The following is a 20,902-nucleotide window of genomic DNA, read 5'->3' as shown; positions in this document are numbered from 1 at the left end:
ACTTACCCCATGTCACACTCACACGGTGTCACACTCCCTGGTGTCACACTCACCCAGTGTCACACTCCCCAGTGTCACCCTCACCCCAGTGCCACCCTCCCAGTGTCACACACACCCCATTCACACTCCTAGTGTCACACTTACCCCATGTCACACTCACCCCATGTCACACTCCCCAGTGTCACATTCACACGATGTCACACTCCCTGGTGTCACACACACCCCGCGTCACCCTCCCAGTGTCCCACCCACCCTGTGTCCCCCTCCCAGTGTCTCCACACCCCCCATTTCCCCCTCTCCCCGCATCCCCTCCCGCACTCCCCCCGCCCTTGGCCCCGCCCCTTTCCACTGACCACGCCCACCCACTAATGGCCCCGCCCCTAACTCCCTGGCCCCGCCCCCGCACTACATCCCCCAGGCGGCCGCGCGTGCGCATGCGCAGTGCCTCCCGCGGGCCGGGACGCGGCGGCTCCGCAACCGCTGTTGCCGGGACCGGCACCGGGCTGAGAGGCGTAGCGGGTCCGGAGGCGGTGGAACCGAGGTGAGGGGCTCGGAAACGGAGGGGGGCTGGAGGTTAAGCAGAGCTTACAAACCCTTTCCCCGTGGTACGGAGCTCCGGGCCTCCCGTCACGGGGCTCTCCCCGGTACCGACCGGTACCGACGCTCGACCCAGCCCTGCCCGTGCTGTTTCGCGACTTCCCCTGCGGGACGTGGGACCGTGTGTCCCCTCCTCGGCCCGTGGGACCGGGACGCGGTTCCCCTCGCACTAGGCCCTGGCCCCTCTTTCCCTCCTAAATTGGGTCGGTACCGGCCGGACCCTGCCCCGGTCTGACCCCGCGGAGGTGCCGTGTTGAAGCCAGGAGGGGCTCGGTGGGGCTGTGGGTGCTGCCCAGAGCTCGCAGGGTGGGCTCTGGAGCCCCCCGAAGGGGTGGGGAGCGGCCGGACCGGACCGGACCGGAGACACCGGGTCCGCTTGGTTGGATTTGGAATAATCGGGAACAGCCCTCGTGGTGCTGGTGGAGCTGAGGGAATCCTGTTAGGGGAAAAGGGCTCCCCCAAATAAATAATGTGGGTGCTCAGGAGGAGCCTGGTCCCGGTTCGGGGGGATCCCGTGTTCGGGTGATCCTGCTCCAAGAGCTTCCCTGGGTTTTCCTGCCTGGAATGAGCCTTCCCCACACGCTTTGTTTTCTCCTCCGTGTCCGTCTTTATTTTCTGCTCCGAAGGGAACTCCCCTGAAGCTGGTTTGGGATGGAAGGAACCCAGGTTTGGGGTTTATTTCTTTTTTTTTTTTTTTTTTTTTTGGCTGTCACTTTGCTCCCTGAGGATCAGCAGCAGGAGGGTGGCAAAGGGCAAATGGATCTGGAATTAATGAATCCAACCTCCTCTTTACCTCCTTCCTCTGCTCCTGGCCCGGGGTTGATGCTGGGGGGGGTTGGATAAAAGTAAAAGAGGAGTTTAGGTGATGGGGGGGTTTGGGGTGGGGGCTCAGGGCATTTGTGGGGTTACTCCAGGGGTGCTCATGGCTATGGTACAGCTCCATTCCCTCTTTATGTGCTCTCCTTAATCCCTGTGTAATCTTTTCCCATGGGATCTCTGTACCCCTTCCAGTCCCACCTCTCACCCGGTGGTCAAAGAGCTTAAAAAATCCCTCCTGGGCACCCTCTTTTCTGAGCCACCTGCTGAAAAGTCTGTTTTACCATATCTGGTTTTATTTATTTATTTTAAATTCAGCCCATCTCAGGGGCTCCTGAAGCCTTTTCTTTTCCAGGCACGTTTTTACTTGTAGCAGAGGTGGCAATTTCAGTTCAGAAACTTAAGAAGGGATTTGGCATTTTTAGAACTCAGACCCATGAATTTTAAAATCCTGCATTTAAAACGAAAGCAGATGCTGCTTTCTGGAAGCAGAACAGTTTGAGAACTAAACATGTCTTTCAAAATCTTAAATTCCCACCTGCCCCCTTCCCCTGCTTTCATTTTCTGGAGGTTGAGGAGCAGGAAGAGAATCTGGAATCTGCTGGGAAGCACATCCCAAATACACCCAATTCTTTTCCTGTCCAAGTCCCTGATGAAAGGCACGTGGGCAAACGTTTCAGAGGTTGTGCTGTAAAGATCCAACCCCACAAATCCAAAATCAAGATCTTCATCCAAGTTATAAGTGGAGGGCAGCTGGATGGAATATTGAAGTTTGCATTTCCAGGAGCCTGGTGTCATTTTCCTTTGGGACAAAGTGGCCCATAAGTGGCCAGGACTGAATCAACTTGTGAGTAAACACAACTTTTAGGGGATTGGGATGACTTTGAGCTTTTCAAGGCACTTTTCAAGGTCCAGGTGGAGCATTGTAGAATGTGAGATTTTAGCAAAGATGGGTAAGATGCCCTCTCTGGGCTTCCAGTCTCCCCAGGGCAGAGCCAGGGTGGTTTTTCTGGCTCCCAGAACGTGGTGTTGGTCAAGTGGGATGTGTGACACATCCTGAGCTGCACTCAGCTGTCTCTGCACAGCTCTGCCTGCCCAAAACCTTTTTTTTTTTTTTTTTCTGCCTTAGTGCAACACACACACAGCAGCCCAAGGAGCTGGGCTGAGAGCCCTCCGAGCAGCTCTTCCCCAGAATTCTTCAGCTTTTAATATTTCTGAATTCATGGAGAGGGGAAAGGAACTGCAATTTCAAGCCTTTTCTTGTTTGCCTTATTTCAAGGACTCGTGGAATTTTGGCTGACTGAAGGCTCTCCCACATTCCACGCTTCCCAAATCCACATGAACAGCTGCTGGCTCCAGCAGGGAGGTTGGAATACGCCCCTGGCTCCTCCTTTGGACCAGCAGTCCCAGAGCAGGGAATATTTTTCCATTTGGATGTGGAAGCAAACACTGGAGCACGTGGGGCTCACGTGCAGCCCGGGTGGTACCTGTGCATCACTGCCATCCAGGGGCTGAGTGACAAAGCTTTTGTCACCAGGCCAGCATCACAGCGAGGTGAAAGGTGACACTGAGCTGGCATTGGACTTTCTGCTGGGATCACTTTTTATTTATTTTATTTTTTTCCATTTCCTGCTGCCCTGTTTCAAAAAGGAAGGGAAACGAATGGGTTCCCTCTGCTCTCCTGCTGGTTGTGGGTCGTGCAGAGGAATGGTTGCTTTGGGACAACAAACTTGGGGAGGTGAAAAAGGTGTTGGTTCTCTGTTTGGAGGTCAGAGAACCTGCTGCATGGCCTCGTGGGGGTAGGAGAGGAGAACCTGAAGCTACAGAACCCCCGTGCTCGTGGAGGTCCATGAGGAGGAGATGTGTTCATGGGAAATTCACCATGGAAAGAGCTGTCAGGGGCAGGTGTTAGGTTGGATACCTCAAATTTTAACTTGTTGGTTTGAGGAGTAAAATAAGTGCCCTGAGTGCATCAGGGGAGAAGGAATTTTTTGGAGGAAGATGAGTTGCAGAGAGCAAAGTCTGTTGGTGGCCTGGAGTGGTTTGTCACCAACACCAGTTGAGCTGGGGGTGTTCTGTAAAAATCCCAGAGCAGCTGATGAAGGAATTTGCAGTGAGTTCCTGGAGAAGGTGTTGCTTTCGTTTTAAAAATGCAGACATGTGGGTGTGTCTGTTCTTCACTTGCTTTTTCTCTTTCTTTTTTTAAGCTAACAAGCTGCACAAGCAGGGGGGATGGGATGCTCCACGGAGCGTGGGATCTTCCCCCATCCACCAAGGATGTCATTCTCTGGGCAGATGGCATCTTCCAGTGGAAGCCACCCACTGCTGCTCTGCCTCTTGGGAGACCTGAACTTTTCCATTTGATGGGATCTAAGCTCGTAGCTCCCTGCTGGGAGTTCAGCAATCCATGATGAGATGTGAGGAGGGAGAAGGTGACTTTAGTTTGGAATAAAATGAATTCTGCTCATTTGCAGTCAGAGCCACTTGCTGAGAAGCAACCACAGGGATCTCCAGTGCTCTGTCTGGCATTCTGGCTCTGAGACACTTGTCCCCAGATTCCTTGCAGCATTCCTTGCAATGACACAGCAGATGAGGGAGACCAAATGTCAGACTTCGGGTGTCTCTAGGACAGTTTGGTGACCACATGGTGGCTGTGGGTCTGATTTTTTACATCACTACATCCTCAGGGCTAAGACTGACTGTGATCTTTTGTCTCTGCTTCCTGTCTCTTCTCTGAGTTATGATTTACTTAATGTCCTTTATGTTTTTATCTGGATGCCTTAAGGCTTCCACCCCATTCTCTGTTCTTCTCCAGATTCTCTCTTGATGACTCGAGTCTCTTGATGCAGATTGTCCCTTGTTTAAAGTTCTCCTTGCTCTCCAACCTGAGAACTTGAGGACACACTAAACCACTGCCCTCAGCCCTGCTCCTCCTGGGGCTTCCCTACTCGTTCCTGACCCTTCTTCACTCAGCTCCATGTGTCTGTTTCTACAGACTGAGTGTGAAGGGTTGTCTGCTGGCTTTGCTTGCAGGTATAATGCAGAAAAACCTGACTGGAGCTGACATCATGGTCCTGGAACTATGATCAGTGTCTGGGAACTGCTTTTGTGGAACCAAGTGATTTGTGTAGATGAGGGCTTGGAGAGCTGCTTGCTCAGGATGAATGCTGCCAGGGCTGGTGCTGAGCACAGGTTTGGAGGATGCAGAGTGACCACTTGCCTTGGCATCCTCCTGAGCATCTGAACTCTGGTCAGGGCTCATGGACCTGCCCAACACAGACCAGCAACAGCTCTGGCTTGGTTCTGTCTGCAGTGACTGGTGGTGTCTTTAGAGAGCTGAGAGTCCCCAAAGAGTTTTTGCTCTAAATTAGGAAGAGAAGTTGCCAGCACTGGCTGGGAGTGAGTGGTGGTGCCTCATTAGCCCCTCACCAGGGGGTTTTGAGGCCAGTCCACTTCTCTGTAGCCTAAAAGCATAGTGAGCATCCTCTGTGAAGGGCCAAGCTTGTTTCCCTCTCTTAAAAGTGGATGCAGGGCAAGGGGGGATTTGGGGCATCATTCTCAGCTCTCTCTGTTCTCCTTGTTTCTTGCTTCAGGTTCCACAGAAGAAAATGGTGTAAGGCCAGCACACAGCTGCCACTTCCAGTCCCAACCTGCTCAGAGCTCAGGGAGGAGAAGACCATGGCAGCATCTCAGGGAGCAGGAAGCAGTTCAGCCGGGCCATCCGGACTCCCCGGTTCTGCCCCGGGGCCCGGCAGCAATTCCCCAGCCGTGGCAGTGTGGGAATGGCAGGATGAATTTGGCAGGTGGAGGCCTTACAGAGCCAACGTCTGCAGCTACATCGAGCAGGTTTTTCAGGCCTCTCAGCAGAAGGGGAGGCATTCAGGAGCAGGGCTTGTCAGCAGCATCCCTCTGGGACACGCGGATCCTGCCCTGGCCCCCTACGTCATCGACATTCCAAGCTTCACACAGTTCCGGCAGGATACAGGTAAGGGAGCTTCCCTGCTCCTCCTGGGCTTTTGGTGAGGTTGCTTGAGTCCTTGAAGATAAGAGGAAACAGGAAAAGCCCTACAAAACTCTGCTGTGTGTCACCCAGCACGTGAGGAAATAGGTGCTGGCAGGGGGAACCTGCGGGGCTGGGGCGGTGGGGACCTTAAGGACCCTCCTTATGGAACCTCTGGAGCTCAGAGCCAGCACCCTGGGAGTTGCAAACTTTCTTCCTGCCCTGACTTATCAAGACCACTCACATTAAAAAAAAGGGCTTTTTAAAAAATTATTATTTTAATGCTTCACACCCTCCCGTTTGACTCCCTCGTTCCCGCTGTGGCTGGAGTGGCAGCTGCTTTACCCTGGCACTGTGCCCCACACAAGCTGCTCTGCAAAATCCTGCAGCCCCCACTGTCATGCTGCAGTAGAACATTCCCTACACTTGTACTGTACCAGGCTGGCTTGGTTCCTCCCAGGGAGGAAGGGCAGGTTGGGCTTAATAGCAGGATTGAGACCTGATTTTCCTTCTCACCTCATCTCACTTGGGGTCACCAAGGTCAGCAGCTCAGGATTTACTGAGATTGCTCCAGATGTGCTGAGCAGCTGTAGCTTAGAAAAGGGGGCAGGGGTGGAATGCACGCTCTTCATCTCTGGAAAATCCAGGGAGATCCCAAATTACACACCCTGAATGAATGGCTGCTGTAGAAAATTCTTCTGTGCATCAGTTTCCCCTTTGCTGACATTTTTCCCATCACCCCAGGACCCAGACAAGCATCAGCCCAAGCTTCAGAGATGGGCAATGGGCTGGTTTCTTGCCAGCTGAAGAAATAAGTGAGCAATATCTTGAATCAGCTGCACTATCAGGCAGTTCCTACAGGAAAAGGAAGTGGTGGGAGCAAATGCAAGTGGTTATCACAGCTGCATCCTTGTTTTTATTCTGACTTGCTGACCTTAGGATTAGTTTTTCTAGTGCCATCCTCAGTGAGGAGCTTTCTTAGCTGGATTGCATGGCCTCTTGGAGCACCTGGAAGCCCTGCTGAGGCTGTGGCTTCAGGCATGGATCACCACACCTGGCTCCAGCAGCAATTCCTTGGTTTCTTCATGCCAAACTTGAGAAGGAACTTTCCAGGACAAGATGTCCTTTCAGCCAATGCCCTTGGGGACCAGTCCCAGATTATCCCTTATCAGGAAAGGGGCAGTTTAGTGAGGGTGAAGGATGGGAGGGTGAGGGATGTGTCCCAATGTGAGTCTCAACCTTCTGCTCAAGGCCTCTAGAAAGGTGGACTTGACCTCTCTGCAAAGGTCTTGTATCTCTTTAGACCTTTGTGAAAGATCTCAAAACACCCAGTGAATATTGTCCATCACATGGAGGTTTGGAGGGGTCATCTCTAAGGGATAGTCCAAGGCAATTTTGGAATTTTCTGCTGGCTGTTGTGATCTCATCTTTCCTTGGATGAGATCTGCAGCTGAGTTGTTAAGAACAAAAAGGTCAATTCCAGTGCCTGGCTCTGCTGCAGCCTTTCCCCCTGGTCAAGTGGCCAGGGCTTTGAGCTTCTGTTATGGTTTGAGTGGACCAGGCTGATTTTTGGTACCAGTACAGAGAGAGGGTCTTCAGGACCCTGAGGGATCCAGGAGAGGTGGTACCCAGAGGGGTCTGGATTCCCTCCCATCTCCCTCAATAAAAGTCAGGAGGATGGAAGCTCAGCCCCCTTCCTGCTCCCTTCTTTGCTGCTGCTTCTCTTTGCTCAGAGCTCTTGGGAAGAGGCTCCTGCTTTTCCATCCATTCACCACCTGCTCAGCAGAACCCACATCCCTTGGGTGCTGGGAAGAGCCAGGGACCCCTCTCCTGAGTCTGAGGGATCCACAGACACCTGTCCTGCCAGCATCCAGAGTGGGTTTTGTAGATTTGTACTTATTTCTCATCTCTGTCCCTGCCCTTTCCCTGTTTCAGTTTTCATTTCCAACCTTTAAGCCTTATCTGTGCCAGCCCTCCACAGGTACCTGTGTGCTCTGCAACGTGACTGTCATATCCCCTTTTGGTGGCCCAGTTCTAAGCAAAGCTTTTCCTCTCTACAGGGCTGTGCCTTAAACATGAACCTTTCAGAGCAAGCAGCCAGCTGACCTTTGTCATGTGCTGGAGAGAAGAATCTCTGCAGGAAACATCCCGGGGAAAAAAAAAAAATTTTAAACAGAGCAAAAAAAAAAATAGGCTGTTGTATTCTGCTCATCAGCTATTAGATGGACAATCAGACTCTTCAAAGGAAGCCAGGGAGAATAACAGGAAGGCAGTGTGAACAGGAGCAGTGTCCCCAGTGATGGGAATGGCAGCTGTGCAGGGGCATCTGGCAGGCAGGATTAGCCATGGGCTTCAGCTGCTGGTCGAGGTGGATTAGCTGGGAGTGAGTGTTTGCCCACCCTGGAGAGGAATGGCAGTTTCCCTGCCAGCCTGGGGGTATGGGGGATGTTTTCCAAGTGTGTGGCCTTGTTCCTGACTCCTGACAACTCTTCTTTCTCCCTGCTGCTGTTTTGGGATGTTAGAAACACAGGTTGCTTGCAAACTCCTCGAGTCCTCTCTGGGTTGCTCTCAGCTTCTCACCTGCCAGCAAAGCAGGGGCAGCCTCCTCTGGGATGAGTCCTGCTGGGCTTTCTGACCCCTTGCTTCACTTGTAGTAGTCCTTTTTTTCCTGGGAGCAGATTCCCTGTGCTCTGGCTGCTGGAGAAGTAGTTGGGAATAAGTGCTGGACCTTTCCTGGCTGCTCCATCCCCTGCCTGGGCTGAAGCAAATCATTCCCAGCAGAAACACTGCTCCTGCTGCTTGTTGGTCTGGCATGTTCTGCTTTTGAAAGAGCCTCAGCCTTCATATCAGCTCTGGAGCTCAGATCTATCCTGATTTAGCTTCTGTTAAATCAATGACAAGTGGGACAGACCTGCACAGGGTCTCATGATGGTCTGACCTTAAGTGCTGAGCACAAACCACCAGCACCATTTACAAAGAAGCCCAGGAGTGCCATAGGAACAGAAATGGGACTTTTCTGCTGTTAAGCAGAGTTTTTAGCAGTGAGGAATTGATTAATGACCTTACACTTTATCTCCTGGTAGTTTCTGCAGCATCCCAATACTCTGGGATGGGAAGGACACCCACGGGAGGCAGAGCTAATCCAGCCAGAGCCTGAATTTAGGCAGCAATTGGGTTTTGGCAGTGGGGGGGCCCATTTGGACTGTCCTTCTTCTTCTTTGGGGTGTGCTGCTTGGGCAGAGAGTTCCCTTGGGCTGTCAGCCCCCAAAGGAGCCAGCAGCAACATCCAGAGCAGTTCTCCACAGGTGGTATGGGTGGGTATTGCTCTTACCTGTGCTCCTGGAGCTCTCATGATCTCTAAGGAGGCTTTAATTTTTTTTCCTTTTGGTGCTGTTCTTCTCTGAACACCTCCTGTATCATGTCAATTCTCTGCTTCACCCCCACCCACTGGCATCCCCAGACTTGCTCACCCTGCAGCATTTCCCACTCCTCAGTGCTCCCGAGGATTTTCCCAGCAGCAGATTTTCCCAGGATTTTCCCAGTTTTGCCCCTGCTGCAGGAACCTGTTTTTGCAGTGGTTTCAGAGTTCCTGTCCTGCTGGGTGGCTTACCTCTCCCTCTCATGAGGCTTTTTCTTTTTTCAAGAAAGGAATAAAGTAACCAGGAGTGAAGCCAGGCTTCCAGGGGGCTTGGAGCTCCTGCTGTTGCTGTCAAGTGGCCTTGGAAGTGCAGTGTGTCTGCTTTCATTCCTCTTCCTTTGTCTGAACAGCTGCTCTCTCCAGCTTCCAAATGACTTCACTGTCTTCTCCTCTCCAGGATTTCTGGCTCTAGCTGCCCCCTCTCCAAAGTCCCTGTGAGACTTCTCTCCCCCAAGAGCAAAGTTGCCCAAATCCTTGTGTAGCAGAGTGGGTGTTTAGCCCCTTCAGCACTCTTGCAAAGTACTTCTTGATGGTGTCATGTCTCTATAGTTACTCTGTTGTCAAGGCTGTGGGAGTTGGATTTTTTTTTTTAGCCAGATCTGAGCCTCAGCCTGATTTTTTTTTTTTTCCTTTTTTTTTTTTTCCTTCATTTTTTTTTTTAGTGTTAGGGAGGTAAATGTGAGTGCTGTGCCTTTGTGCTTGGGTGTGTCTGTCTCTGTATCCTCTCCCCTTCCCTCCTTCCCTTCCTCCTTGCAGCTTTTGAACCTGTTGCCAGCCCACAATCAGATCTGGCAGAAGCACAGGGATCTCGGGTGGGTGTTGCACTTCTCTGAGCTGCAGCAGCAAACTCAGAAAAAGAAAAATCTCTTAGTGTGCCCTTGCTGAGGGAGAGGTGAGGAGAGACACCAGGTCCTCCTGACTTCCCTGTTCAACAAATCCTTTTAATTCTTTGTCCCCCCCCAGGGACCATGCGTGCTGTCCACAGACACCTCTTCCCCAGGGACTCCGCCGCCGGGCAGGGCATCGTCTGGGAGTGGCAGAACGATGAAGGGGGGTGGTCCCCGTATGAGATGAACGTTTGTGTCTTCCTGGAGGAAGCCCACACCACCTACCACCAACGTGTAGACCTTGGACGTTTGGGTTACAACTACGAAGTTGACTTTTTGGCTCAAGTCCAAACCAACAAAGCCACCAAGTTCCAACGCCGCGTCCAGAGGCGGTCGGATGCCCCGTACCCTGTGGTGGTTTCCCCAGCACCTCTTCACCCAGGGGTTTCTTGTTCCTGCCAGCAGTGCTGGCAGACCAGTGGGACTGGTCCCATCACCACACGTTACCGGCACTCCATGATCAACTTCCCAACTTCTTCCACTGCTCCTCAGGTTCCTGCTAGGACGGTGTCAGTAAGTTCTTCCAGCTTCGTGCCCTATAACAAACCAACTTTGTCTGGAGCAAGGTCGACCCCCAGACTCAACTCACAGAGCACCTGGGCTTTGTCTCAAGCTGGAGGGCCCACCCCAGGACTGCCAGCAGCAAATGGAATCAGGTACAGACCCCTCACTCACCTTTAAATCATGTGCACGTCTCTGAGAGAGCTTCCGTGCTCGGGTCTTCCTGATCCAGGAGATCCTCTCTCCAAGAGGACTTCCCAAGGGTCTTCTCCTTAGCCTGGGAGGGGTATTTGTGCCTTGGTTTCCAGTAGGTGTGGATCTTGCCACAGAAGATTGCAACACCCATCAGTGAGCAGTGGGAGGGCTGTGTCTGCACCTCACCTGTGTGAAAGGCAGAGCCTTCACTTCTCAGGTGTTTCACCTCTCAGGTTTTTTTTGGCTGCTGCCATCTCCATGAAAAGCAAACTTGTGGTCTGGCAGCTCAGCTCCTCTCCACAGAATGTTGAGCTTGGCAGGGTCTGGGTACATTGTGTGCTACTGACAGAGGGGATGGTTCAGTCTTTGCTGGGGACAGCAGGGCTTGTCACACGGGGAAGGTGGCAGCTCTTGGGATGCTTGGGAAGGGCTGGTTGGGTGCTGGCAGAGCTCTGTGACAGGCACCCCCAGGGCAAACCCTGCACCCCCAGCTGGCAGCCTCTCTCCCTGCTCTCCTGGCCACCAGCTGGCTGTCCCCAGGAGGCTGTGAGTGTGTCCTGGGCACCCAGGCAAGTGGGACCTTTGGCAGGACCTGGCCAAGATGCTGGGATGTGGCTGGGCACTTCTCTGGCTACAGGGTTTGTTAGGGAGGTTGTTTTTTTTTTTGCAGGCAGGACATTAGGAGCTGTTGTGATCTCTGCAAGCTCCCTTCCTGTTCCTTAGCACCAGTGGTTGCCACCAAACACACCACTGGAAGCCTCTGTTTTCCACACAGCCCTTCAGGAGCACCTGTGGATTTGCAGATCCAGCCCGTGGCCGTGTGCTGAGCTGGGAGGGATGCAGCAGGGATGCAGCAGCTGGGGGGGGGGGGCTCACCCCAAAGGACCCCAGGGAAAGGCACAACAAAGATGTGCATTGCTGGCTTTTCATGGCTGATGGATGATGTCTGGATCTCCAGTCCTTTGGGATTAGTTTCCCTCACTCCTTCCTCCCTGCCAGCCAGCCAGCCCCAGGCAGGGAGGTGGGGAGGGGGGCAATCTGTCTGCCAGGGTAGTGCAGGATAGGAAAGGGATGTTCCCAGCACCAGCTGACAGCTTGGGGTGGCTTTTCCCCCATCAGTGCTGGGTTTGAGTTGGAAATGCTGCTGGGTGTGTGGAATTAATCCTGGCTGAGGTTACAGGCTCAGGAATCCCATGTTCCAGCAAGAAAATGCCCTCATTTCTGTGAATTAGATGAAACTTGAGTAGCAAACTCTTAACAATGTGTTTCATTTAATCCTGAAACCCAGAACATTCCTGGGTTATTTTATCCCCTAGGTTCCCCATCTTCTTCCCCCCCCCCCCCCACCTTGTGGTTCCCCTTCCCTCCCAGTTGCTGACTCTCCTCCAGCATCACCAAATTGTGTGGCCTTGGGAGGGGGGGAAGATGAAGCATTAATTATCTTGCACTAATTAGCCTGCCAAGGATTTCTGTCTGCATCCAGCATTGCTCATTCCTCCTAGCTGTGGTGTGCAGCTCCCCATCCTCAGGGGCTGAAGGGAAGGGAGCAGCGTGGGGGATTCTCTGGTGTCTAATAAAGGTTGTGCTGCTTTCACCCCCCAGCCTTTGGCTCCCAAGCAGCCCTGGCAGATTACTTGTTTTTTTACCAAGCTGCTCATCTTCACAAAGCTTGCAGGGATGACCCAGCTCCTGCCTCTCAGAGCTGATCTGCAACTGGCAGAAAGGCTCAAAAGAGAGGTGAATGTGTACAGACCCAGTTTCTTTAGGAAACAGCTAAAAAATGGCAGCGAGGAAGCAAACATCTCTCCTGCAGAGCTGAAAAAGAGGTGTAGCTCATCCTGGAAAGCTGCCTAACACCCTGTGTGGCTGTGACAGTTATGTCTAATAGACACAGGCAGAAACAACCCCCAGAATGGGCTGTTGGTAGCACAGGAGGTCTGGGGTGTTGGCAGTGATTGAATCTTTTTCCTGCTTGCTGCAGGGTAGGTGCTGATGTGAGGGAGGGTGGAGTTGGGCACTTGAAAATGAAGGTTTCATTTCTTCATGCTCTCCAAAGCCTCTGGAAAACCCAGTGAGGAATGCCAAGGCTGAAATAGATGCTGATACCCTTGGCTCTGCTGCTAGTGCATTAAATACAGGTGGGCAAGTTCTTTTGCTTCTTGGTGCATTTGTTTCCTCCTCGGTGCCTTGGTTTTCCTCCTGGGTATTCAGCACTTAATGGATTTGGCCTCTTTCATGGAGAGCACTGAAAAAAATCTGCAGATGAGAGGTTCCATGGTAAGGGTTGTGTCCTTTTATCAGTGCCATCCATCCCTTGAGCTGCCCAGGGCACTTCTGAATCATGGTGAGGGGTGTCCTGCTTGTGATAGGAGCAAATAAAGCTGCAGGAAGCAATCTTCTGGGGGGGTTATTAATTAATTCCATATTCCTCATTGCTTTGCTGTCCTACTGGATGTAGGACAACACAGGATGTTGAAACTCTGGAGAAGCAAATGGTTTTGTCATGCTGAAGTCTCAGGCTGTTCCCATCAGTCTGTGATAGGAAATCTCAGGAGCTTCTTGCTGAGTCTTTGAGGGAAGTGTTTTATTTTCCATCCCTTTCTTCTCAACCTGCTGACCCCCAGTCACCCCCAGGACACGGAGCAGCAGCAAATGGCAGGACAAAATTAAACCAGGGAGGAGGAATTGATACCAGGAAACATTCTGAGGGTTCAGGCATTGACTTTCAGGTGTTGGAAGCACAAGCTGAACGTTTGGCTAGGAGTCAAAGGCACTGACTGGTCAGACATCTCATCTGTGGGCAGCAGCAGGGTGCTCAGACATCTTGGATAAACAATTATTTTAGAAGGGTTGGACCAGAGGATCCTTGAGGCCACTTCCAACCTGATATTCTGTGATTCCATGGTCTGGTCCTCAGCTGAGGAAGCTCCTTGGTGCAGCCCTGCCCCAGGCATCGTCTGGAGATGAGCATAGGGAATGAAATGAAGCAAAGGGATGAGAGAGAGAGAGAGAGAGAGAGAAGGAGGAGGGAAATACCTGAGGATGAGCTGTGATGGCAAGGTTGAATCACAAAAGAAAAAAAGTCCTGAAGAGGAATCATAGCCCTGTGAAATGGAGGGGAGGATTTCCCCTGTGTTCAGTGGGGTTGAATCTGTGGGGAGCAGAATCCATTGCATCATTTGGAGACATTGCAAAACTGGGGGCAGCAGAGGGGAAAACACAGACTTTGAAAGAGAGGAAGGTTTGGCCTCTGTGGTCTGGAGAGCTTTTTAAAGGGCTGGGAGAGCTGGTCTGACTTGGCCAGGCTGTCAGCACAGCCCCAGGGGGTTCTTCCAGGAGCTCAGTGCACAGCAGGAACATTTTCCAAAGGGTGGCAGGTAGGAGAGGAGGGAGGTGGGGATGTGGGAGGCAGCCAGGTGGCATTCCCAAATCTCTTCAGCTCTGGTCATTGTCATGGAAATGTGGACAAAGCAAGGCTGGAGAGGGACCTTTTTCTGGGTAGAGTGGCAGCTCTTGCATCCCAGCATTTCTCTGACTGGAGACCAAGTCACCTTGAAGGTTTAAGGTCAATTTTTGGGGGTTCCTGGCTGTGTGCTCATGCCATGGACCAAGTGATGGAGGAGTTTGTCTCTCATGGGAAGCTCTGGGGTAGAGCAGCAGGAGCAGGGATGCATCCCAGGATCAGAGCAAAGTGGGATGGGTCAGAATCCCAGAATCCAGCCAGGAGGAGATGGATCTGGTGCCAGCTACCTACAACTAAGCTCTGAGAGAGAAATAAAACTACTAGATAGCTCTGGAAGGACTGGGCTACTTAAATGGAGCTGCTGGACCAGTAAGCAAAACATTTGGGGGTAGGACCCGAGGTGGGGGGATCGTCAATCCCTGCTGATATATCCAGTCCCTTGCTGAGTTCTTTCTGTTTTGTTGGTGATTGATCCCTGCTGTTCAACTTGTCTGGTTTTCTTCTCTCTCTCCAGTGTCCCAAACCTGCCCTTCAAGATGCCCAAAACCAGCAAAGTGACCCAGGCCCTGGCAGGTAAGGACCTTGCTTCACTTGACCCGGGGTTACCTGCACAAGGTGTTTGCCCTTCTGTGGCTCTGCCTTCCCTGGCTTAGATTTTTAGGAAGAGGCTGAAACATGAGTGGTATTTAGGATTTTAGGGTATTTTAGCGTTTGGTATTTAGGGTGACTTGGGCCTAAAGATGGGAGGTGCAGAGAATAAGATTAGCAAATCTTAATAACTTTTTCTTATCAGTGCTGGACCTGAGGCTCTCAAAATGAGTGGGTTTCTGTGAGGGTTGGACACTCATCTTCTGAGGGGGAGCACATGGATCAAGCTCAGTGCTAGATCTTACTTGCTACTTTAAAAAAAAAGGTGAGGGGGAAGATTGGTGTCAGATGACATGGAGTTTCCAATGTGATTTTTTTTTTTTTGTTGCTATTACAAAAGCTCGGAGTGGTCCTTAGCTTGAAAAATAATTGTGATACCTTGTCCTGGGGAAAGGAGGGGACAGACATGGAGTCAAACCTGGTCTCCTGTGGCAGCAAAATACAGGTTTGCTTTTTATCATCCAACCCTGTGGAGACAGCACTATAAATACAACTGAGGAGGGTGTCTGGGAGGGATGAAAGTGCCAGTGTTCAGTGCTCCTTTTCAGAGCACGTTTGTCTGGGAACCATGAAATGGTTTTGCCTGGAAAACAGCAGCTCAGCCTTGCAGCTCTCCTTGGAGGCATTTCTGTGCCAAAACCCAGCACCACTTTTCCTCTGGTTTGACTCTGCCTGGGGGGCCCTTGGGTGATGGGCCCTGGGGAGATGGGTGCTCCCCTCCTCTCCCTGTGCCCACCCCAACTGAGCATCTAAATTGTAACGTGGTAACCCTGGGGGTAGATCAGTAGAAAGGACCTGATGGATGGTATTTTCTGGGGTTTTCTGTACATATTTCAGACACTATGGAATTCATTTTAACCTTCTCCTTCCTCTGGCTCCTGTCCACGTGTGGTCTGTTGGGGTTATCAGCTCCTACTTTGCTCCTGATCAAGCAGAGACAGTTATATTCTTGCTCTTAGAGAAAGAAATTACCACCTTCTTCCAGGAAAGGTGATGGTGCTTGTTCTCCTCCCAAGCAACAGGTTCTACCCTGCTTAAAAATGATGCCCAAGGTCAATGTTTCCACTCACCTAATATTAATATATTTCTCTAAAGCCAAACAGGCACTGTGTTAAAACTGATCCTGAGTGTCCTCTGGCAGGGTGCAGCCCATCTGTCTCCCCATTAGCAAACCAATCTTAGTGAAAATGAGGTGTGGAGTCAAGCTCAGACCTTTTCTTGATGGGTGACCAGAGCAGGACTCCTTTTGCTTAGAAAAAAAAGCTCTGAATTTCATCCCCTGGTTATTAGCACTGAGTGTGTAATTAGGTGCTTAATCACACAAAGGTAAATACAGCAAAGAATTGAAGAGCCCTGGTGAATCCAGGCTGTGGTGATGTTATTAAAGCTCTACATCTGCTGTTAATTTGGAAGAGGAGACTCTGCATGGCCCATTTACACCTCTAGATATAAAAGGCTGCAGGAGACCTCAAGTAAAAGAAGTCATTTACCACCATTTAGAAAAATAAAATGAAAAGGTTAAGCTAATCATTGATATTTCTCTTGTTGGAGGGTGAAGGTGCAAAAGAGGGAAAAATTACTCATTTTAATAATGTTTAGCTCTTCCCAAGGCAGCTAACAAGAGGCACACTGGATTGCAGCAGGGTGCAGAAGAAACCCCTTGGGACCAGCATCTCCTTCAGATCCAGGTCTTGGTAGGGCACAGCTTTGAATTGTGCTGTGCTGCTCTCTGCCAAGTGTGAGAGACCTCAGAGGAGGAGAAAAATGGGGATTTGAGGATGTCCTTAAAATGATATCGAAGCAAAAGCAACATCTGGCTGAGTTAATTAGCAAGTGGAATGGAAATAAAGCTCTGGGAACATCTCTGGTAAAAAGCAAGCAGCAGAGTTCTGGTAAAAAGGGCAAATTTTATCAAAACATGAATTGGCTGGGTCTTGAGGGACACTTCTGTGCTCTGTTCACTGTTTCTAGACCCTCTTCTGGGAAGTGGTATTTTGTTCCTGTTGAAAATCCTGCAAATGGTGCTTGAGGTACTTATTAGTCAGGTAATTCCTGGGTCTCTTTTGTTCATGACTGCAGTGACAGAAAGGCTGGGGACCCAAGGGCTCTGTGACAATATGGGGGAGAGGGAAGGTGGCTTTATTCTGGGAAAAAGTCTCCAGAAGTCCCATCACTCTAGGTCTCCATCCCAAGGTACCTCTCAGCAGCTTTGGCTCTGGTTTGGAGCAGGAGAGGGAAAATCCCTGGAGCTTGTGGGCAATCTGGAGAAATGCAGGTGCATCTCTGGGATGCAGGGGGAACTGGTGATGGATGGGGATTTGAATGAGGGCTTTGTAACACTGTCAGCCTCATGGCTTCCAAAAGCACCACTTGGGACCCCAGAAATCACGAAGCAGACTTTAAAACCATGCTTCCTACAAAAGAAAAAAAAATACCCTCACTTTCTGCTTTTTTAATACTTCAAGGTGCATGTGAGAAGTTGTCTTTTAAGCTTTTTCTTTCCCTCTGAGTATTTGGTTTGTGTGGTGAAGTGCCAGAGGCTGTGGAACCACGGTGTTTAAGGATCAGCTGGATTAACATCCCATGGGAACAGTGGAGTTCAGCTGTGTGCTTGGGGCTGGACTAGGTGGTCATAAGAGCATCCTTCTATTTGGAAGGTGAATGATTGGAAATGAGCTTTTTTTAACCAAAACAGTGTTTCTCCTTTGCATGGTTCCTTGAACTGGGGCATTTGTCAGCATCCTAACCAGGATGATTTTCTGGTGGATGTAATTGTACAAATTAGAAGTAGCAATGCTCTATTTGAAAGTGAGTTCTGCCCTTTTGCCCTCTCCCTGCTTAAACCCAAGACTGGAACCAAAAGTTTACTAAAGGCTGAGGTCAAATCCAGCTCAGCATCTGGAGCCAGGGGGATGCTTTGGGCTGGAGGTGTCAGCAAGGCTGTGGTCAGTGCTCAGTACATGGTGTCAGGGGGTTTTCCCCATGCTCAGTTTCTGCACAGGATGTTACAAAAGTCTCTTTTTTACATGGCAGACTTAAAAAAAAATGCTGGTGGATGTTGTCATAAAACCAAGTGAAAAGAATTTTACCCCTAGGAAGTGGTAATGTTATATTTCTGGCCAAATAAGTGGTTTGAGCAAGAGGGGAAAAGGAAGTTTTCCCTGTGGGGTTATTGCAAACCTTCACAGGATGCTCAGTTCTGGGTCCCTCACTACAAAAAGGACATTGAGCTGCTGGAAGGTGTCCAGAGAAGAGCAAGAAGCTGGTGAAGGGTCTGGAGCACAAGTCCTGTGAGGAAGGAGTGAGGGAACTTGGAGGTTTTTAGTCTGGAAAAGAGGAGGCTGAGGTGAGACCTTACTGCTCCCTACAACTCCCTGAAAGGAGGTTGGAATCTCCCTAGTAACTAATGATAGGAGTAGAGGAAATGGAGATTTAGACTAAATATTAAGAAGAATTTCTTTACTGCCCAAGGAAGTGGTGGAGTCACCATCTCTGGAGGTATTAAAAAAAAAATACTGCATGTGGCACTTCAGGACATGCTCCAGTGGCCATGGTGGTGGCTCCTGGATTGATGGTTGGGCTCTGATCTTGGAGCTCTTTCCTAACCTTGACAATTCTGTGAGCAGAGTCCAAGGGATGCTTTAAGTCTCTTCCCTCCCCCAATACTTGGAGGCAACAAATCCAGTGGAAAGTGTGAAGATATTAACTATGATTTTTCAAACTCCTGGGGCAGGCAGTGAGCAGGAGGAACTCATGGGTGTCCAAAGCAGTCTTGATCTGAGCAAGTTCCTCTTGTTGCAGTTTGGTTTTTGTATATTCAGGGCAGAATTTATCCAGGGTCCCATTTGCTCCTCATGTAGCTGCAGGGATACCTAAAAGTGTTGGATGGGAACTGTTGTGCCCCCAGGTCCATCCGTCTGTGTCTGGGGATTGTTTCCCACTTCCTGGGAACACAGATTCCCACAGAAGGTTTGGATCAAAGGAGATCCTTTACCTGGGGCCTCCTGTCTCCAAACTTGGGGGAGGTTTGTTGGATGCTGAGATTTCCAGTGTTGTATTAAAGAAGGAATTGCTGCTGGGGTTTGAGCACCAGAACATCCCCTTTTTCACTGCTCTCTTGATTTGAATCTGCAAGGGATGTTTCATGGTGTGCCTGTCCAAAGGTAAAAGTGGAAAGTTACCTTTTCTTGGCCAGTTAAAGGTTGTCCAGGGGAGAACATTTGCTTGGGGTAATTCCCCTGGTCCCTCCCTCTGCTTTATGTAAGTGTGGATGCTCATAAAATGAAACAGAGAAAGTGTCTGGAATAAATATTTATTTTCTTTGTGATGATTCATGATGCTGGCAGGCAGTTTTGGACATGTTATTGCAGGTGTGAGAGGGGCTGTGTTAGAGGGTAAATGAATTCAGCTTCTGGGGCTCCTGTTTTTCACTGGGTCTGATTTTTGAAGGCAAAATTTTGGCTTCCAGCATAAAGAACCTGCAGTCAGCTGCTCAGCCTCCACTTCTGTCGTGTTCTTTCTTTTTAAATGGTCTCTGCCTGTTCATGTTAGCAAGAGGTTATTGATCTCTCAGAAAGAAAACCTTAATTTTGCATTTGCCCATCAGTCAGCTGTGTGGGGGTGGTGATAATCCCTGCTGGCCTTTGGATTTGCTTTTCAAATGTCAGTCTTTGCAGTCAGTGCCATCAGAATGCTCAGGAGCAGGGTTTTGGGAGGCAACTTCGAGCATTTTGTTTTCTGCATTTTGGTTTTGGGGGATTGCAGTTGCAGGCTCAGCAGGGGGAGGTTGGCAGTGATGATCTCTCCCAGTCTTGCATCTTTGGTTCTGAAGAACAGGGTTCCTCTGGGCTTTTTGGTCTGCAGGGATGGGTGCTGCTCTCCTGGAAGTACCTCTGACAGTCCTTTTAACCTACTGAAAGGGGAAAATACCTCCTTGGTGTGGAGCTTGGGTGGTTTTGCCAGGTTTACTCCAAAAAACAAGTAGGTTTTGTTCTGGGAACATGTTAACTCTTCATTTAGAGGGGTAGTGAAAGGATTGCTGGCTCAGAGCAGAGTTGAGAGCATGCAATAGTCTTGTGGTTTTTAGTTCAAGACTTAAAGGAAGTTATTTGGATTGTGAAATCTCTGGATCTGATGTTCAGTCAGAGCCTCCTGGCTTGTGCTGCCATCAGGGACCTTTCTTGGGCTCAGCCCTGTGCTCTCAGCAGGGTGAGGGTCCCAACTTGGTGCTTGCATGTTCTGAAGTCCCTCCAGCTTCTGGGAATTGGGAGGCTACACCTTGGATCAACAAGGATGCTGCCTAATGAGGCTGATCCCAGCTGCCTGTTTTGCTGCTCCCTCTTTCCATTTGGAAACACCATGGCCAGAGCAGCTCTGCCAAAGGTTCTTAGGGAAATTACTGTGTCCATTTGTGCCCCTCTCCTTGCCTTGTGAAATCCCTTCTGTCCCTCTTTTAGTCCTTGCATGAGGAAGTTTTTAATGAGAGCATCCAGCCTTGTGGATCCAGAAAGAACTTGAAGAGGTGCTGGAATATTTGGTGTATTTGGACAACCTGAAAGAGGTGAAAAATGCAGCTGGCACTGGGGAGGGATGGTTCAGCTTGTGGGGCAGCAGCACAGGCTTTGCACAGGGGATTTTTAGGTTTTTAGCTGCTTGCATATTTGAGGCAGAAAATAGTCTTGCCCCTTGCACACAAACTCTGGCTACTGCTTCCCATCACAGCTTGACTTCCAGTCATGTGTGGGCAAGGCACCTCATTTTTGACCTGAATAAATGTGCTCTTGTATCTTCCTTTCCCACCCCAGCTGAACAGGAGGCTTGAAAAGAGAAAATCCTTAGAAATCTCAGCTATGGCCAGGAATTCCTGTGCAGGATGCTGGCAGCAATTCCCATAGCATTAGGATGTGGCTTTGCATGGCATTTTCAGAGGTAACTTTTGGGGAAGCTGTGGCTTGTAGATTCTCTGCTGTTGGGCTGCAACCATAAGCATTTATTTATTAATTTATTTTTTTTTTAATAGCTCTGGTGACTGTTGCAGGTGGGCAAACACTTCCTGGGAAAGCAAAGGCAGGTGCTTTCTCTGAAAAGCAGCTCTGTGTTGCCTTAGAAATGTTGTGACTTGTAAGCGTGGAGGCAAGCATCCTGTTAGATCAGCAGGATCAGTCCTGCAGGGCTCTGTGTGCCAATTTTTCCTTCAGGGAATGGCTGTCCTTTTACATGATTCATGAGCTTGCACAAACTGCATCCCAGGGATACAGCTGGGCTGGGCTGGGGGAGGGGAGAATTGCACTGGGATGGGGATGCTGTGGAAAAGCTGGAGGAGGAGAAGGTGTAGGCTGGCAGGATGGGGCAAGGGGACTGAGCTGGGCACTGTCCTG

At 50.3% G+C, this 20,902-nt stretch overlaps 1 protein-coding gene across 2 annotated transcripts in view; it reads left to right on the top strand.

Moving 5' to 3' along the window:
- Nucleotides 1–423: 423 nt before the first annotated feature.
- Nucleotides 424–20,902, top strand: part of DTX2 (deltex E3 ubiquitin ligase 2) — a 31,737-nt gene continuing 11,258 nt past the window's right edge. For both annotated transcript variants that reach the window (XM_071764841.1, XM_071764840.1), the window contains exons 1-4: nucleotides 424–541; nucleotides 5,007–5,398; nucleotides 9,795–10,374; nucleotides 14,392–14,450. In XM_071764841.1, the coding sequence (XP_071620942.1) occupies nucleotides 435–541; nucleotides 5,007–5,398; nucleotides 9,795–10,374; nucleotides 14,392–14,450 (1,138 nt within the window). In that variant the 5' untranslated portion in view covers nucleotides 424–434. The remainder of the gene's footprint in view (nucleotides 542–5,006; nucleotides 5,399–9,794; nucleotides 10,375–14,391; nucleotides 14,451–20,902) is intronic.

The sequence above is a fragment of the Heliangelus exortis genome, chromosome 21 (assembly GCF_036169615.1).
Source record: "Heliangelus exortis chromosome 21, bHelExo1.hap1, whole genome shotgun sequence".
Taxonomy (NCBI): Eukaryota; Metazoa; Chordata; class Aves; order Apodiformes; family Trochilidae; genus Heliangelus; species Heliangelus exortis.
This window is presented reverse-complemented; position numbering and strand designations above follow the sequence as displayed.